Raw genomic sequence first — 19,291 nt, 5'->3', positions numbered from 1 at the left:
TGATCTGAACTGTCAGGGAGAACTGAGTGAGAGATACTCAGTGGCCTCAGAGAGCGGCAGCAGCACTGACAGCCATGCTGAGACTCCCGAAAACAAAGATGGTGAGACAATTCATTCCTTTGTTTCTAATGCAATCAGTCCAAATGATCAACTGTGAATATCTGATAGCAAAGATGGTTTGAGAGAATCACGTAAAGAAATCTTCTCTACTCCACAGTGAAGAAAAAATATGGTGCAGGGTTGAAGTTTAGCAACCTCATGAACATCGGCAAGAAAAAACCCTCCTCATTGGAGAGTCCAGAGAAATGTGTGGACACCTCAGGTGAGCAAAGATCTACTGTACATGTTGTACCAGAATATAAAATCCCAATGCATGGACTGGTTATCATTCAGGTGCAGTTCCTGTACTTTGACCCAGTTACTGTCGGTTCTGCAGCCCTCGCTGGGGCAGTCTGGTGAAGGTCTCTATGTCTGGCTTCTTTATATCAGACTAAACATGTCAATATTTTGCCATATGTAGCCTTCTGATGATTATAGAAGCATACTGGTGCTCAGCACCTCACATTCACTCAATGGGCCTCAGAGCTATGAATGAAAAACAGAGATAATCTGATCATTTCTGTCACCGAGATAGTACCACAACACTCTGTCGGCTCTGACTTCACAAAGGTTTTCTCTTCCCTCTGTCAGGCTACCTCAACGTGTTGGTGAACAGCCAATGGCGGACCTGCTGGTGCCTTATAAAGAACGGGCAGCTATTGTTTTACCAGGACAAGGGCAAGAACAAATTGAGCCAGCCAGCTGTGACCCTGGGCGGCTGCAGTGTCCTGCCCGACCCCAGCCCCGAGCATCTGTACTCCTTTAGGATCAACATGGAGGGGACACAGCTGGCCACCCTAGAGGTAGACAACCACAGTGCTTTCTGATGCGCTGCTCATGTTTCAAATTTAGATCTGAATACACTGTTTGACGCTGTTAAACCACAGACAGTTCGGCAAGGACTCACTCACAGAGAGACAGTTTCCTGTATCTCTGGCTTGTGGGTTTCACCACGGCCCCATCTTTTTAGTAGACAAGCAGCAGGACCCGAGTCAAATAACTCTATATGTAAATAAAGATGATTTCTTATTTTTAAAAATAGCCCTATCTGTTTTCATCCATCCACACAATGTGGCGGAGCTTGTAAGGCGTTATCTTTGTTAGAAAAGCCTCTGTGGTTCAACACACTGGCTTAAGTATGTGTTTGTATTAGATGAGAGCTTACTCAGCGTTACTCTGCAGAGAAGGACGGGTCGCATTGGGTTTGAGACATAACCACAAGTCTAATGTATCTGGAGAGAAAACAAAGCTCAGCATCTTTGAGAATGAGAAATGGAGTCAAGCTTCTTATAGGAAACATCTAACATCCAACTTAGCCTGTGTAATATATGTACTGTAAGCACGCAAGGGTGGTCTGCATGTTTGTATGCTTATGTGTGTGTGTGTGGGAAGGGTGTGGATGTACTGGGATTTGGGGGACTAGGTAATGTTACACCCTTTTCCATTAGGTTTCCAGTACCACCCTGCTACAGTGCATATTTGGTAATAAGCCATGGAATTGAATGTTTAGTCTTGAGGGCTCTGACACATGTATGGTTCTTTGGTCCAGTATTTACCAAAACAAATAAAAAGACAAAACAAACCCCAACAAGGTACCTGTTTTAATGACAGAACTATGTGCCAGACCAACATGTGTTACTTCATACAGTTCTATTTCTCGATGTGCTGGTTTTAAAACTCATGTTGTTGCACAGTTTGTACTGAATGCACTTTGCTCCACTCGTTCCTCTCCTCTCTCAGGCTAAGACGTCAGCAGACATGGGCCATTGGCTGGGCCTCTTGCTGTCACAGACGGGGAGCAAGACGGACCCCGAGGAGCTCACATACGACTACGTCAACGCTGAGAGGATCTCCAGCATCGTCAGTGCTGCCAAGACGTCCTTATAGTAAGATCCTCACTTCTGTCCACTTTAGGGTGCATGCATGCTTTGGCACAATATTCAAACGGCACTCATCTGTGTATCTGTGTGTCTGTGCAGCTTGATGCAGAGGAGGTATTCAGAGCCAAACACCTACATAGACACCCCACCCTCCATCCCTCACAGCTCTGATGAACTGTATGATGATGTGGCGTCTATAGCTGATCCAGAGGTATGTTATCTGGAACCAAACAACTGAGTTATTCTTTCTTTATGTTCTTCCAATATCAAGACGGTACTCTTTAAGTTCAAGTTTTGAAAAGTCTCCCTGCTTAATTGTGTAGTTTATATTGCATGATAAGGAATAGGCTGTCAGGTGACAAGCGGGTAAATGAATCAGGTGACAGAAGCTCCAAAGAGCAACACAACATGAACCCACTGAGAACAATCAGTACAATCATCTGGGGGTAGTGATTGTTTTTTTTGGTATAAAAGCCTGCAGTTTAATATTCTGTATTGTTTTCTAATCCATTGTCAATTTTTTGGTTTCATTTTCACATTGATTCTGGCCACTTTCTAAATCATCACTCACTTCCTGCTCCTGTGCAATACAGGATGCTGAAGAGAGCGGCCTGCCAGAAAGTGAGGACAACAATCCTCAGGAACATAATGAAACATGCGCACAGGACACCAAGGACTCAGCGGGGACAGAACAGGACTCTGATAACAGGGTTTACCTGGACCTCATCCCTGTACGCTCCTTCCTCCATACGGCCGGTGGGGGTAAAGCCCCTGCCAAAGAAACTTCTACACATTCTCCAGTCCCGATAGAGGAGAAAGACCCCTCATCTCAAATGACACAGGTCGGTAATAGGGACTTATTTGCTATAATTATAACAAATAGCTGCTACATTCTACTTATAGGACATTTGTATATCATATTGATATGTTCTTCAAGTCTATATTGTATGCCTCAATTTCCAGGTAGTTTCAACGAATGGTACTGAGTCAACACCCGTGTCAAATGGAACAAGTTCAACCTCTGTTTCCAGCAAACCAGAAGAAGAACACCCTTTGACTCCCACTCCACCACAGCCCCAAAACCAACCAGTCAAGACCTTATCCCAAAGCCAGGAGACCCCTAAGAGGATAAGTGTGGGAATCCCAGCGGCCTTCAGCTCCTCCGGGGTCCAGATCAATAAAGGTCCCACGGTTCCTGCTGTGCTCCCTAACAGTCCTCACCCCCTGCGGCCCAAAGCACATACCATGGGTAAGGTCAAAAATACTTCATCTGCATCACTATCATCACCTTCACACACACTTTTTTTTCAGTTATTTGGAAAGTATAGTTCAACACAAGGAGAACAATGGTCTAATAATATATTTTAGGAAGTAATTGTTGCTCTTATTGTGTCCCTTCACACGATCCCTTTGAGATTACCTGTTCCCTTTCTCTGTAATCCAACATAACAACAGCTCCCTCTAGTGACACGCTGCATCCTCTACAGTCACAGCTTCACAGTGCAACCAGATTTTCCTTTAAAAACGAATACATCTTTTCATTTAACTTTACATTCTTTATCAAATGTCATGGTAAATACTGGATGTTGTTTCACTCGTACATAACTTCAATCCTTAATTATCAGGGTGTCCCGGTGCCGTCGAAGGGAAACTGGGCAAGAACCGCACAGAGGCGGACGTGCGCCGCTACATCGACGAGCGCGACCGCCTGGAGAGAGAGAGGGAGGAGGTGAGGAGCAGTCTGGCAAACCTGAAGAAGGAGAGGAGGGAGACCAAAGAGGAGCTTAGTGCCTGCCAAGGTACGTCTGTTCGTCCTGGGACACGACTGGAGGTTTACAGTGATCTGTGTGACCGACAGCTGTCCGTTATCCTCAGACCCCAAGCAGCAGGCCTCACTAGAAGCCTGTTTGAAGCAGAAGGAGGAGGCGTGTCGGGACGCGGAGCACCGCAGGGTCGAGGTGGAGTTACGACTGATGGAGGTAAAGGAGAGTCTGAAGAAGGTGGAGTCGGGGGCTTTCACACTGGGAACCACACTGGACAGCAGCCTCCAGGACACACCACCGGTTAGTGGACTGCTCATCGGGGTGAACTCAGGATCACAAGATGATCACAAGCCGTTCATTCTCAATAGTCAGGGCTGCTGTTTGTTGCACTCTCTCACTGCTCCTCTACCCTTTTACCCTCAGCCTAGAGCAGCAACGCTGCCTGCTCCCCAGACACATTCTTCTTCGTCATCATCGTCATCCTCATTACCATCATCCCAACCCTACAACAGCAATGTCACTGCAGACCCAGTCAACTCTGCCTCCGCGCTAAAGAACAGACCCGCCTCCATCATGGCCACCAAAGGCAAAGTCCTGCAGAAAGCTAAGGTGAGTCCAAAAAAGCACACTAGCATTAGTGGAACAAGATATTTCACTTCCACGCAGCACACAAATGTCTATTTCAGGAGGTATAATTATTATTGTATCGACTTTATACTGTCAGAATACTTAAATGTGATTCTTTCTTGTGTAAACAGGAGTGGGAGAAGAAATCCTCCACATAGAGGGAAGCTTGGATGCCCTTTGACCTCTCAAATCCACACATTTCTCTTGGTGTGGTCTGCTTTCCGCATCAGGAATCGCCGAGTTACCAGACAGACAAATCAACGTTCTCCCTCATCCTCATCGCCTCCTTGCTAAGACTATAAAAGGCCAATCAGAGAGATGCACAAGCCTTCTTCTCAGACACCACTGGATAATCATAGATCATAGTTTCAAAGACTTTTCATGTTGTTTTTCCTCCATTTGCTAAAGGGAGGACGTTGATGTCGTAGGATTTTGGCCAGTCTAACAATTGATTTTGTGATCTTGATGACAGAAAAACACCCCTCGACTAAATTGTGTACACTCTAGATTGTAGCTTGGTTCATATATGCTGGTAGCCAAGATGTAAATATATTTACACCATTATTCAGCCTCATTTGGTTGTATTGCTAGCTAAAAATGCACTTTTTATTCAAATAAAAATGTACTGACAACAATACTGGCTTGAAATTTGTCCCAGTCACTTCTCACTTTGCAAAGTGATGAAGAGTTCATGAACCGGGGAGTCATTTTATAACAGGATGTTTGTCTGGATAAATATTTATGGTTCACGTGTTTACAGTTTACTTTGGCTAATATTTAAATTATTAAGCATTTTACATGGTGTTTTAGGTGTTTACAAGTGGAATAATTATAGTATTTAAATATAGATATTGTAAAGCTGGATTGACAAATCACAGTTTGTTTGTGTCTCTTTCCCCCAGAAGTGATCAGTAAAGTACGGGGTAAATACAAAGCCAGTGATATATTAATATGGAACTTATCATGAAATTCATATATACATATATTTATAAAACGCTCATAATTCAAAAATTATAACACTTTTGTTCATTAGTGAGAACAAACAATCATATTTTTAACGTCTAATAAATTTCAAGCAGTTGAGTGAATTTAGAGGCCTATTGTAAAAAAGATATATTGAAACTTAAATAGCATTTGGCATAAAGTGTTTTTAGGTGAAAATTGTCATCTACGCCTTCTTTGAAAGACGGAAAGAAAAAGATTGTGGTGAACATTCAATAAAAATAATACAATCATGACACAGATATACACTATAATATAACGTAATATAAAAGTTTACATCTTTGAATAGATAACAGAACCTTATTGTGACAATTGCACAACACAAACAGACACCGCAGTAGAAATACAAACAATTTGAAGGCACTTGTTTAAGTGTGAGTGTAAATATTGAACCAGTAAAATGAGTTTTCCCTTTACTCCATTGTAAAACCCGCAAACATCCTCGTCCTCAGGTGTCCATAGGTGACTTGTTTCTGTGAAGAGTATGTGTGTTCATCAGGCAGCATGTCTCCTGTAGTGCAGTTTGTAGCGATGCAGGAGCTCCTGGTGACTCTTCTTCTTCCGGCTCTTCTTCCTGAGACCAGCAGGCCTCGGGAGATCTCCTCTGGATGAAGGCCTGCTGCTTCCTATGCACAGACCACAGAAAAAGTCATTTGCACATGCGAATAAGGCGGTTACTGCGAGGGCTTTGTGGCAGCTGTGACCGTGGCAATCCCTACTTTATAACATAGTCCATGTTGTGCAAATAACAAGGTCAGACGACCAAATGTATTAAAATGTTAAACTGATAGGAAGAAAGGGCCTATAGGATAGTGAAATTATCATAAAAGGAAGGCAGAGGCTAAGGAGTGAACTAAGGAAAGAAGGAAAGGAGACTCATTAATGCCACTGACTTGTTTCACAGTGGGGTCCTTCGTAGCCGTTGCACTGGCAGCGGAAGCTCCCTCCAGCCAGAACGCAGCTCCCATCATTCATACATGGGTTGGGCTTGCACAGGTTCACCGGCTTTTTAACCTCTAATAGAAAGAAATGTATCATGAATCAGTCTGTTACCATAACATTCAACAATTCATATTTTGTCCAGGTGCCTGAGCATTTTTCCATCTTTTCTGAAATCAACCACTTCCTCCTATATCCATAGAACAGGAGATGACAAGCTGTCCTGAAAATATTTGGTAATTCCCCTTCATTGTTCTCACCTGAACACAGCATCTGCACCAGCACGTCCTCAAAATACTTGAGATCCTCATAAGACGACACCGCGATCATGTGTTCCTCTGAGCCTGAAATCTGCAGCAGCCACTCTTTCTGTATGTCCCCGATTCCGATCACAAACAATGAAACTCCATTGTCTCTTATCTTCTGAGCCGGAACAACGGCGTCATCTCCGCCTGAACCGTCTGTCACCACCACGACGGCCTTGTTGACTCCGGGCCGTGCGCCTTTGGCCACCGTCAGGACGTCGGAGTGGATGTGAAGTAGAGCCGCGCCCGTTGAAGCCACTCCCCCCAGGTAGTTGGCGTCATCCACGGCCTTGAGGATGGAGGAACCGCTCTCATGGGTGTCAAGGTTGAAGACAGTGTTGGCTCTCCGATTGTAGGTCACGAGTGCCAGCTGGGCAACGTCGCGGTTGATGTCGAACTGGACGGTGAGGCTGCGAACAAAGTCGCGCAGGGTGACAAAGTTGTCAGGGCTGACGCCGCCGGAGGCATCCAGGGCAAACACGAGGTCGACTGCTTGGCCAAGACAACCTAAAAAAAAGAAAAAAACAAAGATGGATGTTGTTAATTTGGACAATCAGTACCAAATGAAACATACAGCACATGACTTAAGCCTATGTGGTTTATTAATTTACATATGAGCCAGATAGAGGAACTATATTTCTATATTATACATATAATATAGAATCATATCTTTGAATTTATTTATTTGACAAATGTGTATGTCTTAAGTGATGTACAAATTATGCATCTCTCACTTAGTTTGCAATTTGTTAGTGAAGATGTATTCAAATATTTATTTAATAGGTATTATATCCCATTTCACAGTATGACACAAGGGTAGTTCTACTTTGTGCTTTAGCTTAAACTTTAAAGACTACTAACTAGTAGTCAGTCAATCCGTCAGTACCTTGTGTATCCACACTGCAGATCTTAGCCTTGAGCTCAGGGATCTTGGCACTGAACTCAGGTGGTGTGTAGGTGATCGTCCTCTGGGGATTTCCTGTGACATTGTTCAGTTGTCCCCTCAGGTGTTGTGGTCCCACCCCTATCAGGAAGATCTCTCTGTCTCGTGCATATTTGGAGGGCTCCACCACCTCGTCGACAGCAGGGGTGGCGGTGAGCAGCACCACCACGCGGGGCAAGTCGTCCGTGACGTCAGCAAAGACTGGCGCGCTCACAAAGCCGTGACGTGTGACGTACCGAAGGGCCTGGCCTGTCAGGGTCCTGCCGCCGATTGGTTGAAGTGCCTCCACGGCCTTGAGCAAACCTTTCAGGTCCCCTTTGAACTTGTCCACCGGGACCTCGACTCTGGCCTCTTCACCGAACACCGCCAGGCCGACTTTACTGGGGCTGTCGGACCCGATCACAGTGCGCAGGAAGCGCTTCAGGAAGGACTTGAGGCGGAGAAAGCCTTCCAGGGTGAGCGTGGCAGAGCCCTCCATCAGGAACAGCAAGTCCACGGCGCAGTCCAGAGACAATGCGGGAGCTGAGGAGGGACGGAGGGTCAAGTTAGGACGCAGCCAGCGGGGCGATGCTGATATCTCAAGAAGTACAGAGACAGTTTACAGACCACAGTGCGGGTCTGCTCCGTAGCCAGGTGGACACAAGCAGTGGTAACCCTCTGGACCGTCGGCCACACATGTTCCACCGTTCAGACAAGGCCGAGAGTCACAGGGATCTACGGCGTATTGTCGAGGGAGAAAGAGGTGGAGAGAATGTCAGGGTGTTACACTAATACACATCGTCTCACAGACAGTAAGTAAATAGAAAGAACAGCGTTGTGACCTGGACAGATAGTACGATGGCAGACGGTCTGGTGTCTCTTGTAAAGCTTGTTGTACCTGCAACACACATATGTGGAATGAAACTTGAAATTCACTTGTTTTGTCAGGTTGAAATTTAATCAATAGTCTGTGTATTTTGGAAGAACGACTCCTTTTTAAAAAAAATCTAAAGTAAATTAAATCACTCTGTAATTTAAATTGGCTCTATTTTGGCAGTTTTTTGATGTAAACACAAACATTGGGCCTTGCCTATCAGTTCATAAACTGCAAAGTATGCCTTCCAACACACTGGGAAGGCATTGTATATTTACATGTATTCATTTCACAGATGTATGTCCAAAGTGACGTACAAATTATCCATCTCTCTCTCATTCGTTAGCTAAGATTTATCACATTTTTATTTACATGGATATTATATAAACCCATTTCACAGTATTGAACAAGCAGCGGTACTACTTTGTGCTGCGGCTAAAAGTTTAAATTTGGCTTTTTTTGGAAACTATATGCAGGACAATTATGTGCATTCATAAGACTAAAGATTCAAAAGGTACAATGGAAAGTTGGGATGCTTCTTTTAAACTGTGAGCTCTGCTTGGCTTCAGCCATTTCATGTTGGTGAAGCTGCAATGTGCTGTGAAATTAATTTTATTCAAAGGACATTTAAATTGCCCTGGGAGGTTGTGACATAATTACACTTGTTTTCATTGCCACCCTCACACTGACACAGCACATTAACAGATGGGAGTTGCCCTGTTGAACATCCACAGTCTTGTGGTTCATTGAGCAGTGAAAACAACTGTGACATTTCTGTTTTCAGTCTCCAGATTGCGTGACCCGGTATGACACCATACTCCTTCTTTACCATGAACCTGTTTCCGTGGCCTTTTAAAGGCCTGCCAGACACTGATGTGGGTCCATCATTCCTACCAAATATTTCCGGTGATTTACAGGAATGTGTTCTACAATTATATAGACATTGTGAGGGATTCAGTTGTAGCTATTAAAACAGGTGTGTTTTCTCTTGTAAAAGTTCAGAAATTCATCTTCTCATAAACATTGTATTTTTTTACCTCAGGTGAGGAACGAGACCATTTGCCATATGTACACTTGCCTGTAGTATGGACAGAGAGACGTATATGGGGAATACCCCTTGGAGCCTTTCCAACACATGTAATTCCCCTGCATCTCTTTCACAGTCTCCAGTGTTTTCCTCTCACAGGGAAACAACTCCACCTGACAGCCTGGGGAACAGAACAGGAAGGATGAGGAGGGGCAGGTGTGGACATGAGGGAAGTCAGGTGTGGACAAGAATTGCAGGAAGAGAAAGAAACACAAAAGGAAGAAGTTCCGCAAGGGAAGCGGCTGTGACAATTGCTTCCAGTGACCACGTGTCGCAGAGGAATCTCACCTGCGGGCGTGGCGTTGCAGACGGAGAAGGTGGTCAGTGTGGTGTACAGGCCGTTGACCGCATCGTCGAAATGCTCGGCGAAGAACACGTGGCTCTCCATCGGCTCACTGGCCAAAGTGTGCAGCTCTTCCCACCTTGGAAGCAACAACTTTTTTTAAAAACTGCAAATGAAAAAAGTAGAGGTTTAACCTATTCTGGTTTTCCAACCACTTTTCCAACATACTTTGGGTAGCGAATGCCCACGGCAAACAAGACCACGCCCGTCTCTTTCAGCTGTGCGGCCGCCTGCACCGTGTTGCCCTGAGACCTCCCATCTGTCAAGAGGATGGCGATCTGGGCCGCGGTGGAGGAGTTACGACCGCCCGGGAAACCCTTCCTCAGCACGTACTTGAGAGCAAGGCCTGTCTGGGTGCTGCCTCCCCTGGGAGTTCAGAGATTAGAAGAGTGTTTTTTTTTTTTATGTTACTGTTCGAACAAAGCTGAAACAGGACAATTAGAGAATATGTAATGTACTGGAACCAGCAGAGTTATTTATTGTCAAAGTAAATCACATTCCTCTTTTAGTTCTTCGACTGAAAAGACACTCAGAGTTGTCTGAGTGTTGTCTGAAGTTTCATCCCCCCCAGGGCTCAATAAACCCATTTAAAAACAGTTACATTTTTTTCAAAAACACATAAATGTCAGTCAGAGCTGGAGACTTGGCTCAAAGAAACAGATGCACAGTGTCTTGTGATTATGAGGAGACAGAATCGCTGAAACAAAGGTAGTGCAGGCCGACTATCCGACTTCTCATTTTGATCCCTTTTTTTTTTTTTCAAACTGTGAAAACAATGCTGTGTATGCTTGGAGCGCCAAAAACTATTAAACAATATGGTGGAAGGTTCAAAAGCCTTCCAGCATGATTCAAATATCTCAGCTCCCTTGAACAGGTTTATGTCAACAACACAAGGTATCGGTTTCTCAGCATTCAAGTGCAGATTAAAAAGCTCTTTTATGCTCCACGACGTATTACATTTTCACAAACCGTGAACAAATGTAGTTCTTACTGGAGACAGACGTAGAAGAAGTAGGTAGTGTGTATTTGTATTTAATGATTTGCTTTTGCAGCTCGTATCCCCTTTCAGACAATACAATACATCTTTTTCTCAAGACTTACAGGCTTTACAAGATCCTTGAAAAAGCAACTTGATCACAGCCAACTGAAAGTTAAGCCATTAAACTAAAAATAAACAGGTTATTGTGTCGACGGTATCATGCTGCATGGTGCGAGTTTGATTTGAGGCAATGTGGCAGCTAATAAGTTCATAACAAGGATAGCAACTTCAAAGCAGAAGTCAGGCCAAAATGTAACTTCCAAACCATCCACCCACACACACAACCACACACACACACACACACACTCACACACATGCACGCACACACACAACTGCACGCACACATGCACACGCACACACACACATGGCCAAATTACCTCCCTTGCTTGGCTTATGCTCTTATCCAATATCCAGTGACCACCTGTGGTGTTCCCCTCTAATCTGAAATTAATTTGTTTTGGTTCCCATGGAGCATTTGCTTTACTTCTGACTGTGTGTGTAGGTGTTTTGCTTTCTGCACAATTTTGGACTAAATCCAGTTTTGCCATGGTTACAAAATCATTCATTCTGGTAGTGTACTGAAACTACACTGAACCACTGTGACAAGTTTCAGCGTGCTAAAAAAGTTAAGAGCATAAATGTTCTCATCACTGCAGACACCTCGTTATATATATATATATATATATATATATATATATATATATATATATATATATATATATATATATATATAATAGACATTAATCTGGTAATTGCTGTAATTTCTAAAAACCCAGTGGAACCCAAAATGTGCATGATTCACTTCAACCGTCACGTCTGAGTGAATGGAACATAAAACAATAAAAAATCTTTTTCACCGTCTTTTATTTGTTAAATAACTGTAATTGTTCATTTTATGACTTTATGGATGACACATGCTTGTATATCATCTTATCTCTTTAGCGGTATAAAAACAGATGTCCATTCTACCCCCCCCTCTCTCTCTCTCTCTCCTCCACACACACACACACACACACACACACACACACACACACACACACACACTCTAAATCACACTATAATACATATTTTTGCATCATCTGAGGATGAAATGAGAGGAGAAACACACCTGTAAGAAATCTTCTTGATGTGCTTCTTCAGCTCTTGTTTTGAGGTGTACGAGTTGAGGGCGAACTCCAGCCGAGGAGCGGAACCAAACTGAATCAAGCCGACTCGCACCTGCACGGCAAGGGAAATGCATGAATATGAGTGACATGAGAGAACGAGGGAGGGAGAGAGAGAGTAAGAGACATGGGATCAGAAAGAAAAAAAACCTTGTCCGGTCCGACGTCTAGTGCTTGACAGATCTTGATAGCGTAATGTTTGGACCTCTCAAAGCTGCCCTTCCCCACGCTGTAGGAACCATCCATGAGGAAGAGGATATCGATGGCTGCGGAGCACTGCATCACTTCCCAAGGAAACACACACACACACACACACACACACACACACTGTTAAAGACTCTGAATATAGGTCCAAACTCATTCACTGTCTTCATTGTGTTTCTATTCTATTGTTCTCCATGGTTCTATTATGAGATTATCCTGGTTAGTGATCTAATGGTCTGCAGCAGCTGAAAATGTTACCGTGACATAATAAAAGAGAAACAGCGGCGCTAGCCGCAGTTTTTTTTTTTTTTCCGGGAGCAAACTCACAAAACAATCACCGAGCAGAAATCATGCCTGAACTCGGTGGAGGCGTCAATAATCTGCAGTGTTGCTGTAATGTTAGAACGTTACTGATCATGAAGAGGGCCATTATAGATTCAGAGAGTGAGCCGTCTGTCTCTGTGTGTGGGAAAGTCACCTCCAAACACTTTCCTCTATGATACCAATAAGACCACCCAGCAGCTCAAGTATTCTTCCAAAGTCTTGCCACTCTTCTTCACAATTTATTAGCTATTTACAACAACTTCACTGCGTCCCACTTCAACAACTCGTCCACATCAGACCCTGCACATTCCATGCGTCTGAGTATTTTTGATTTAACTACGATCTGCTCACATATGAGCTTCTCACTACTCACTTTCTCCTGCCGAGTCGATCTTTTGGATATTCTCATGGCTCGTATGGATCTCCTGCACCGAGGAGCACCGCTGGACTAGGAGGGGCAAACAACACAGAGATCAGTCAAATGTCGACACAGATAATGCCAACAATTGACATTTAAATACAGTAGTTAGGCCAACCATAACAATAGCAATGAAACCCTTCACAATAGATACCGGTGATGTTTTTACAAGAACTTATTATTATTTTCTCTCATCTTTTCCTTGATCCATGAATTGAAAATGAGACAAAAAAGTACTCCGAGTGATCTGTAAACCTCAACTCTCTCCCATGTTAACTGTGTCTATGCACTGCCTTAAAAAAACAAACATAATAACAGCAATTAAAAGAGAAGTAAAATGAAATAATGAATGGGATGCTGTTCCTGAAGCCGATACAGTTTGCTGACTCCAACTTGACCCTCTGCGATGGATGATTAAGTATTCAAAGCTAATGTGAGTGGACAAGTGAAGGAAACCATTCTTTTGCTCCATTCACCGAATGGACGTTGCTCTATTTAGGCACACGTACAGCCCGGAGAGGAGCGCCGGGCATGTGACTTCCTGTTCAGCACCCCATGTGAACACGCCTTGTTGTCCCTGGAAACCCCAACGGGTCACAGAGGCATTGGTCCGGCACAGAGACGGAGCGCTTGAGTGGTTTTATATACATCTCCACATTAAAAACACATTCTCCCTGATGAGCACAGTCCATCTCTCCGATCACAACACGGAAATAAATTGTCAGATTGTTCTTGTCAACTTCGTTGTGACGTTTTCGGGCCGTCTTGCCTTATGTTGATTTCGTGGTGAAGGTGAAGGATAGAAACACCAATCCAAGGTTCCACGTGCAAAAGGTTCAATAGAAACAAATGGCATGTCTGTTTAAGAATATTTAGTGTCCTCCTCTGCTCATCTTTCTGCCACTGAAGTTGTGCAGTGAGGATTGGGAGAGACAAGACATAGCGGCAGCAGTTGACAATGTTTTGCTTTTATTGGGATAAAAAAGGAACTTCTTTTACCAGTCACAAAATAACGACACTACCAACGTAACAGATTAAAGAGTTATGTAAATACTTGTATAGCACTTTAGTCTTCCGACCGCTCAAAGCGCTTTCACGCGACACGTCATCATTCAAACACATTCACACACTGATGACAAGGTGCCACCTGCTCATCAGGACCCAAATTACTCATTCACACACCGCAGGCACAGCCCGCGGGAGCAATTTGGGGTTAAGTGAATTGCTCAAGGATACATCCACGTGGACTAGCTGAGCCGGGGATCGAACCGCCAAACCTCTGATTGAAGGACGACCCTCCTCTTCCACTGAGTCGCCCCACATATGAGCTTCCATTCTTAATGGCCATCAGGCATTACATTAGCACCCTGGGGCAAGTCTCTTCTTCATTAACACATCTAAATAGTGAAACTGAGAGCTTTGCCATTGACTTCACATCCTTGAAATCCCCATGAAATCAAAGTCTTTACATAAAGTGATACCTCATCAATTCATTGGAGGGGGACATTGAGCTGTAAAATACAGCAGAATTGTGAAAAAGAAGTAACACCTGCAACTTTTTTCGCTTCCATCTTTTATCAAGCCTGAGCCTTTCATCTGCTCCTAATTCCAGTGTCAGTCCAGCCCTAAGCCCTCCCGACAGGGAAAGTTTAAAGTCTTGGCAAGCTGCTTGCAAATGGTCAGCGGGGCCACACTGCTCTGAATAAAATATCTGTCTGTTTAGCCAAACACTTCAAAGTCTGTGAATGAAAACACAGCAAGAAGTCAGTAGCAAGCAGGTATACTTAGGACAAGTATATTTCTAATAGGCATTGATAATCCGATAGTGTTGGAAATATAAGGAATATTCCCTTTAAATCAAAGTTTAAGCTAGGATCGGCTCTCTGTGGGGAATGTAACGTGACAGACTGGATGACATGAATATCTGGTGAAGCACTGCAACAGGTTATCTGTGTTTGTCGGCACAGGGGGAGAAGGGGGAGCCTGACAAGGTGAAATAGTCTGGTTTTCTCAAGTTCAAAGTCTTAAAATGACCAGTAATAAATACTTGACATGGTGCTAAAGCTGTCATTTTTGAAAACAACTCAGATTATATTGCTTCGTGACTCCCGCCTCTCCCCTCAGGCAAATACCGACACTCTCGTGTCCGAGAGAACAACCGACTAGACTGTAAAGTCGATGCAAAATTTGACTTAACAAGTAGCATTTTAAGCACAGTGATCACATTGAAGAAGGATAATGGGAAGGCTTCAGCACTGGAGACTTGACAGCAGTGCACTTTAAGCAGTGGATTATTTTTAAGTTGTCCAGAAGAGTTTTATATTACAGGATAAATAAATATATATGACACTGAGACAACGGCATTCAACTATAAATCTCCCTTCAAATGATTTTAAGCGGCATTTGTAACTTCATGGGTACATTGAAAACGTTTGAAAACCGTCAAAGGACTCTGAATACATATGGTGCGGAAGAATCAACCGAAACTGAAAGCAGAAAAAGTAATAAAACCAACCAACCGACCTTGAAGAAGCAGGAGCAGCAGGGAAAGATGGATATCAGGCTGCATGTCGAGAGACCTGGAACGATAAACAAGAGTACACACTTTAGTGAAATGTAGCAGCAAAATACACCAGAGGGAAAAGAAGAGATAGTGTGTAAAGAGAGAGAATGTGAGACGTGAGTGGCGTTAGTGTGGATATATGTATGAGTGAGTTTTCATTCATCTGTTGTTGCATTGAAGTGTTTCGGCAGGCTCGATGAGCTGAAAGTTTCCAGTATTTCACTATTTAAAAAAAAAAAATGAGACAATAGAAAAGTTCTTGTGAGGCTGAAATCTCTTTTTTTAAACTGTTGCTTTGTATATATTTTGGATGTTTCATAAAAAATAATAAAACAAATCTACAGGAAGGCTTGCTGTCAAGTTGAATGGAATGTTAAAATAAGGTTTACACATCCAGAGGTGTCGTACAGTGGAGAACGCTCTAATGACAGGATGTGGTCCGTGGAGCAGGAGACTGGCTCAAGCACCATAAGTGCACCCTCAACGTGTTTTCAGATATTAGATCAATGATATCTGATAAGAGTTCTGCACATCAGAATGAATGAGTTTACCAAGTTTCACCACAATGCACTAACTCCCCTATCAACAAAGCTCACTGGTGTGTTGTGTATCAAAACATACATCACTGTACAAAGGCACACACAGTCAGATACACATCACGTGGACCATTCTGTATTTTGTCTGGGTCAGAAAGATAAGCAATATCGAGACTCCATCTACGTTTGATGTTCGTGGGGTCGGGACGCCTCACAGAATGTCTTCAGCGGAAATGTGTCAGATGCAACCAGGCCTGTAAAAGTGGAAAAGTATTTCCGGTACTGTACGCGATCATCATCGTGTTCACGTGAGAATTGTGTTGCTAGAATGTAGGCTTACTATGACAAAGTTGTGTGGATGTGAAGAAGATGCCACCCTGAAGGCAGATTTAAATATTTCTGTACATGTCAAATTAGAGCCGCCCTGCCTTTTAAAAATACTGCGCTTAAGGTTTTCACCAATTAAAATCTGCATAAAGTATGCCTTCAGCGGTCCTTCTAAATATGTGGGGTCAGGAACTCAGGGAAGGTTTTGAAAAAAATTGTCACACTTTCTTTCATTGGACTGAACAGTTTATAGTAAACACACCTTTACAATCCCAGCTCTGTAAAACTCTACGCAGCGAAACAGGTTGTTGACTTAAAGATGCAAAGTTCTCACAGTGTCAACAAAAAACACCATTAAAACTAAAAGAACCATTCTAAGCTTCCCAAAGACTGCCAGGCTGCTATATTAAAATGCCACTGGTGTTTTCAATTACCAGTTAACCAGGTTAACTGGTAATTGAGTGAACATGCGAACAAGGATTAACAACCCGACCCGCCTCATTCTGTACGTTCATCGCTGGGAACGGCTGCAGATAAGCTTTGATTAACTCTGGCTGCTGATAAGCTTGGCCATAATGTCCTCTGTGTGTGTCTGTGTGTGCGTGAGCCAGAGGAGCCCTCCTACAGGTACAGCTGTGTGTATTTCTGAGACAGAGATAGAATTGTGTTCGGGCCGATGCCTCACTTTAAGAGGAGTCTGTGTGTCTGCGATACAGATCTGGAAGAACTGACATGCAGTGGCCGTCTGAGAAGCCGCCGTCTGATAAACATCACCCACCGGCTATTGATGCTCTATTTGTGCACTCGCTGGTACGACATGAGGACAAGAGATTTCATTACCTCCAGGACACATACACGCACACACACACACACTCTCTCTTTCGCTCTATTATGGGAGGAAGCAGTCATGCATGCCTACATATAAAAAACACACACCTGACTCACATAATTGGCTCCCTCTTCACACACATTCTTCTGGACCCGTCCACCCCTCATGTCCTCACTTTCTGCCCGTTAGTGAACACCTTTCTGCTCTATCTGGCTGCTCGTTTGCTCCGAGCTGAAATAAAAGTCCTGTCTTGCTTTACGGACTCAACATGTGTCACTGAAAATCAAGATCAGCAATAACAATAAATGCCAAATCAGGGGCATTTCGTGACGTAAAACTTCAGAGATTTCTGACTTGAGAAAGATAAGCTAATACTTTGGGCAATCCGTCCTGATCTACTGAGAGAGAATTACGCAAACTGGGACGTTCCTATGAAATGTATTCACAATGTTTTTTACGGGAGTCCTGAGCCATGGATGTGCCGTCTGCTTTGAATTGGTTGGCAGGTTGGAAAGTGCCTCCACTCTGCAGTCTGTCATTAGTAAGGAGTGCTTGTTTTTGGACCAACATCATACAACAATCCTAAGATCACCTAGCCTGTACTTGGAGGTGTCAAGCAACGGTTTCAATTATTTCAGAGTGAGTCACCTGAAATAGACACTTTTAAAACAACTGTTGAATAAATGTGGAAATGTGTTTTCCCCACAATGTTCTGATTAAAAGCCAGAAGTAATTTAAAAAGTCCGGTATGTATGGGAATGTGTTGCACGAGGAAACTGGCAACCACACAGTGGATAGTTTTATATATTAAACTGGATTAAAAAGACATTCTAACTTCATAAGTCACATCATTTTAGGTGTTGGCTTGATGCTGCAATGTAGATTACAACAGCCCACATTAAAAGACTTGCTTGTAGATAGAAGACCAAATCATGCACACATCACACACACACACACAGCCATGCTTACAGGTAACCTGGAGCTGCCTCTTAAAATGACATCTCACTAAACATCTTTTCAATTTAAACATGTTTATTTTCCTCGTTGCTCAACTTCTGGCTTGCAGTCTTGAAACATCTGGTCCGTCTTACATGCGTCAAGGCAGGTTTAAGATGGGGCCAGAGGTTATGACCTTGACATTCAACAGTAGGCCTAGTAGAGGTTTACTCAAGAAGACAAAGTGATGCCTGTCGGTAACTCAGTCGATGAGGGGAAGCATTTCGTTGCTTTTAGACACGCTGTCGGTTTAATTGGCTATAATTTCCATATACACTTGTTTTAGACCGGCCTGATGTAAATATCTTCACTGCTAATTTTGTAAAGCTGTAAAATCATGGTAATAGTGATAATACGTTTTCTTTTAATGCATAAAACCGACGGATTCCATCTCATTTTTTTCCCCCAACATATGAGACTGTACGATAACCAGTCGACGCACGAGTATAGTTGACAAAATTGTTGATTGCTATTTCCACATTTTAATATATGCTGGTTAATTAGAAGTCAAATCGACAATAATCGTTAGCAGACACCACCAACATGGAAAAGCGCATCCATTGCGGACGTGCTGCGCTCCAGCAGGTTCCGCCGTGTCCTAAAGTCTATGAATGACTCATAGTTTCACTTACCACACGCTGTCCACAGCTCCAAACTCCTTCAATGTGTTCAAACAGTCCTAATCCGTCCTCGCGGATCGGATCCACTCGGGCTTCTGCTCCGGACAGCTGTTCAGCGAGCGCCCCCCCTCCCCTCCCGATGTACCTGCACCGGTGGGGTCTAATCTGTCCGCCACTCATCGCGCACACGGGGCGGGACAAAGACCCGTTATGCGGTTCCCATTGGTACTTTTAGAACGAAGTCTTCTTCTACAACACAACCCTTTCTTTTCATTTGAATAAACTATAGCATTTAGTTTGTATGTGTATGTTACTGAGTATATGTGGAGCTCAAACATTTCCTTCTGCCACTCATGTTCGTTCATTTTATCATGGAGGTAGTGACCTCCACCCTCCATTCCTTTGCACAAGGCAACAAAGAGTCTTCAGTC

The 19,291-nt window shown here is 43.5% G+C and overlaps 2 protein-coding genes across 2 annotated transcripts in view; one reads left to right on the top strand and one right to left on the bottom strand.

Moving 5' to 3' along the window:
• afap1l2 (actin filament associated protein 1-like 2) overlaps positions 1-4,993 on the top strand; it is a 31,702-nt gene extending 26,709 nt beyond the window's left edge. Inside the window, exons 9-19 of the mRNA XM_068583561.1 lie at positions 17-101; positions 218-322; positions 691-902; positions 1,840-1,985; positions 2,079-2,190; positions 2,573-2,821; positions 2,943-3,228; positions 3,605-3,778; positions 3,855-4,042; positions 4,166-4,351; positions 4,501-4,993. Of these exons, the coding sequence (XP_068439662.1) occupies positions 17-101; positions 218-322; positions 691-902; positions 1,840-1,985; positions 2,079-2,190; positions 2,573-2,821; positions 2,943-3,228; positions 3,605-3,778; positions 3,855-4,042; positions 4,166-4,351; positions 4,501-4,527 (1,770 nt within the window). The 3' untranslated portion in view covers positions 4,528-4,993. The remainder of the gene's footprint in view (positions 1-16; positions 102-217; positions 323-690; positions 903-1,839; positions 1,986-2,078; positions 2,191-2,572; positions 2,822-2,942; positions 3,229-3,604; positions 3,779-3,854; positions 4,043-4,165; positions 4,352-4,500) is intronic.
• A 717-nt stretch (positions 4,994-5,710) lies between these two features.
• On the bottom strand, positions 5,711-18,940 carry vwa2 (von Willebrand factor A domain containing 2). Its single transcript, XM_068583789.1, has 14 exons — positions 18,873-18,940; positions 15,513-15,568; positions 12,945-13,019; positions 12,194-12,327; positions 11,989-12,098; positions 10,010-10,207; positions 9,787-9,920; positions 9,490-9,619; positions 8,380-8,435; positions 8,165-8,272; positions 7,502-8,080; positions 6,571-7,122; positions 6,265-6,387; positions 5,711-5,997 (listed from the first exon to the last, which is right to left on the bottom strand). The coding sequence occupies exons 2-14, from the start codon at positions 15,556-15,558 to the stop codon at positions 5,867-5,869; spliced, it is 2,376 nt and encodes a 791-aa protein (XP_068439890.1). The 5' UTR covers positions 15,559-15,568; positions 18,873-18,940; the 3' UTR covers positions 5,711-5,866.
• Between the last annotated feature and the right edge of the window lie 351 nt (positions 18,941-19,291).

This window comes from Clinocottus analis, unplaced genomic scaffold, assembly GCF_023055335.1.
Source record: "Clinocottus analis isolate CAN_PGR_092001 unplaced genomic scaffold, fCliAna1.0.p SCAF_19, whole genome shotgun sequence".
In the NCBI taxonomy this organism is placed as follows: domain Eukaryota; kingdom Metazoa; phylum Chordata; class Actinopteri; order Perciformes; family Cottidae; genus Clinocottus; species Clinocottus analis.
The sequence above is the reverse complement of the archived record's forward strand: the minus strand, read 5'-3'. Positions and strand labels throughout refer to the sequence as shown.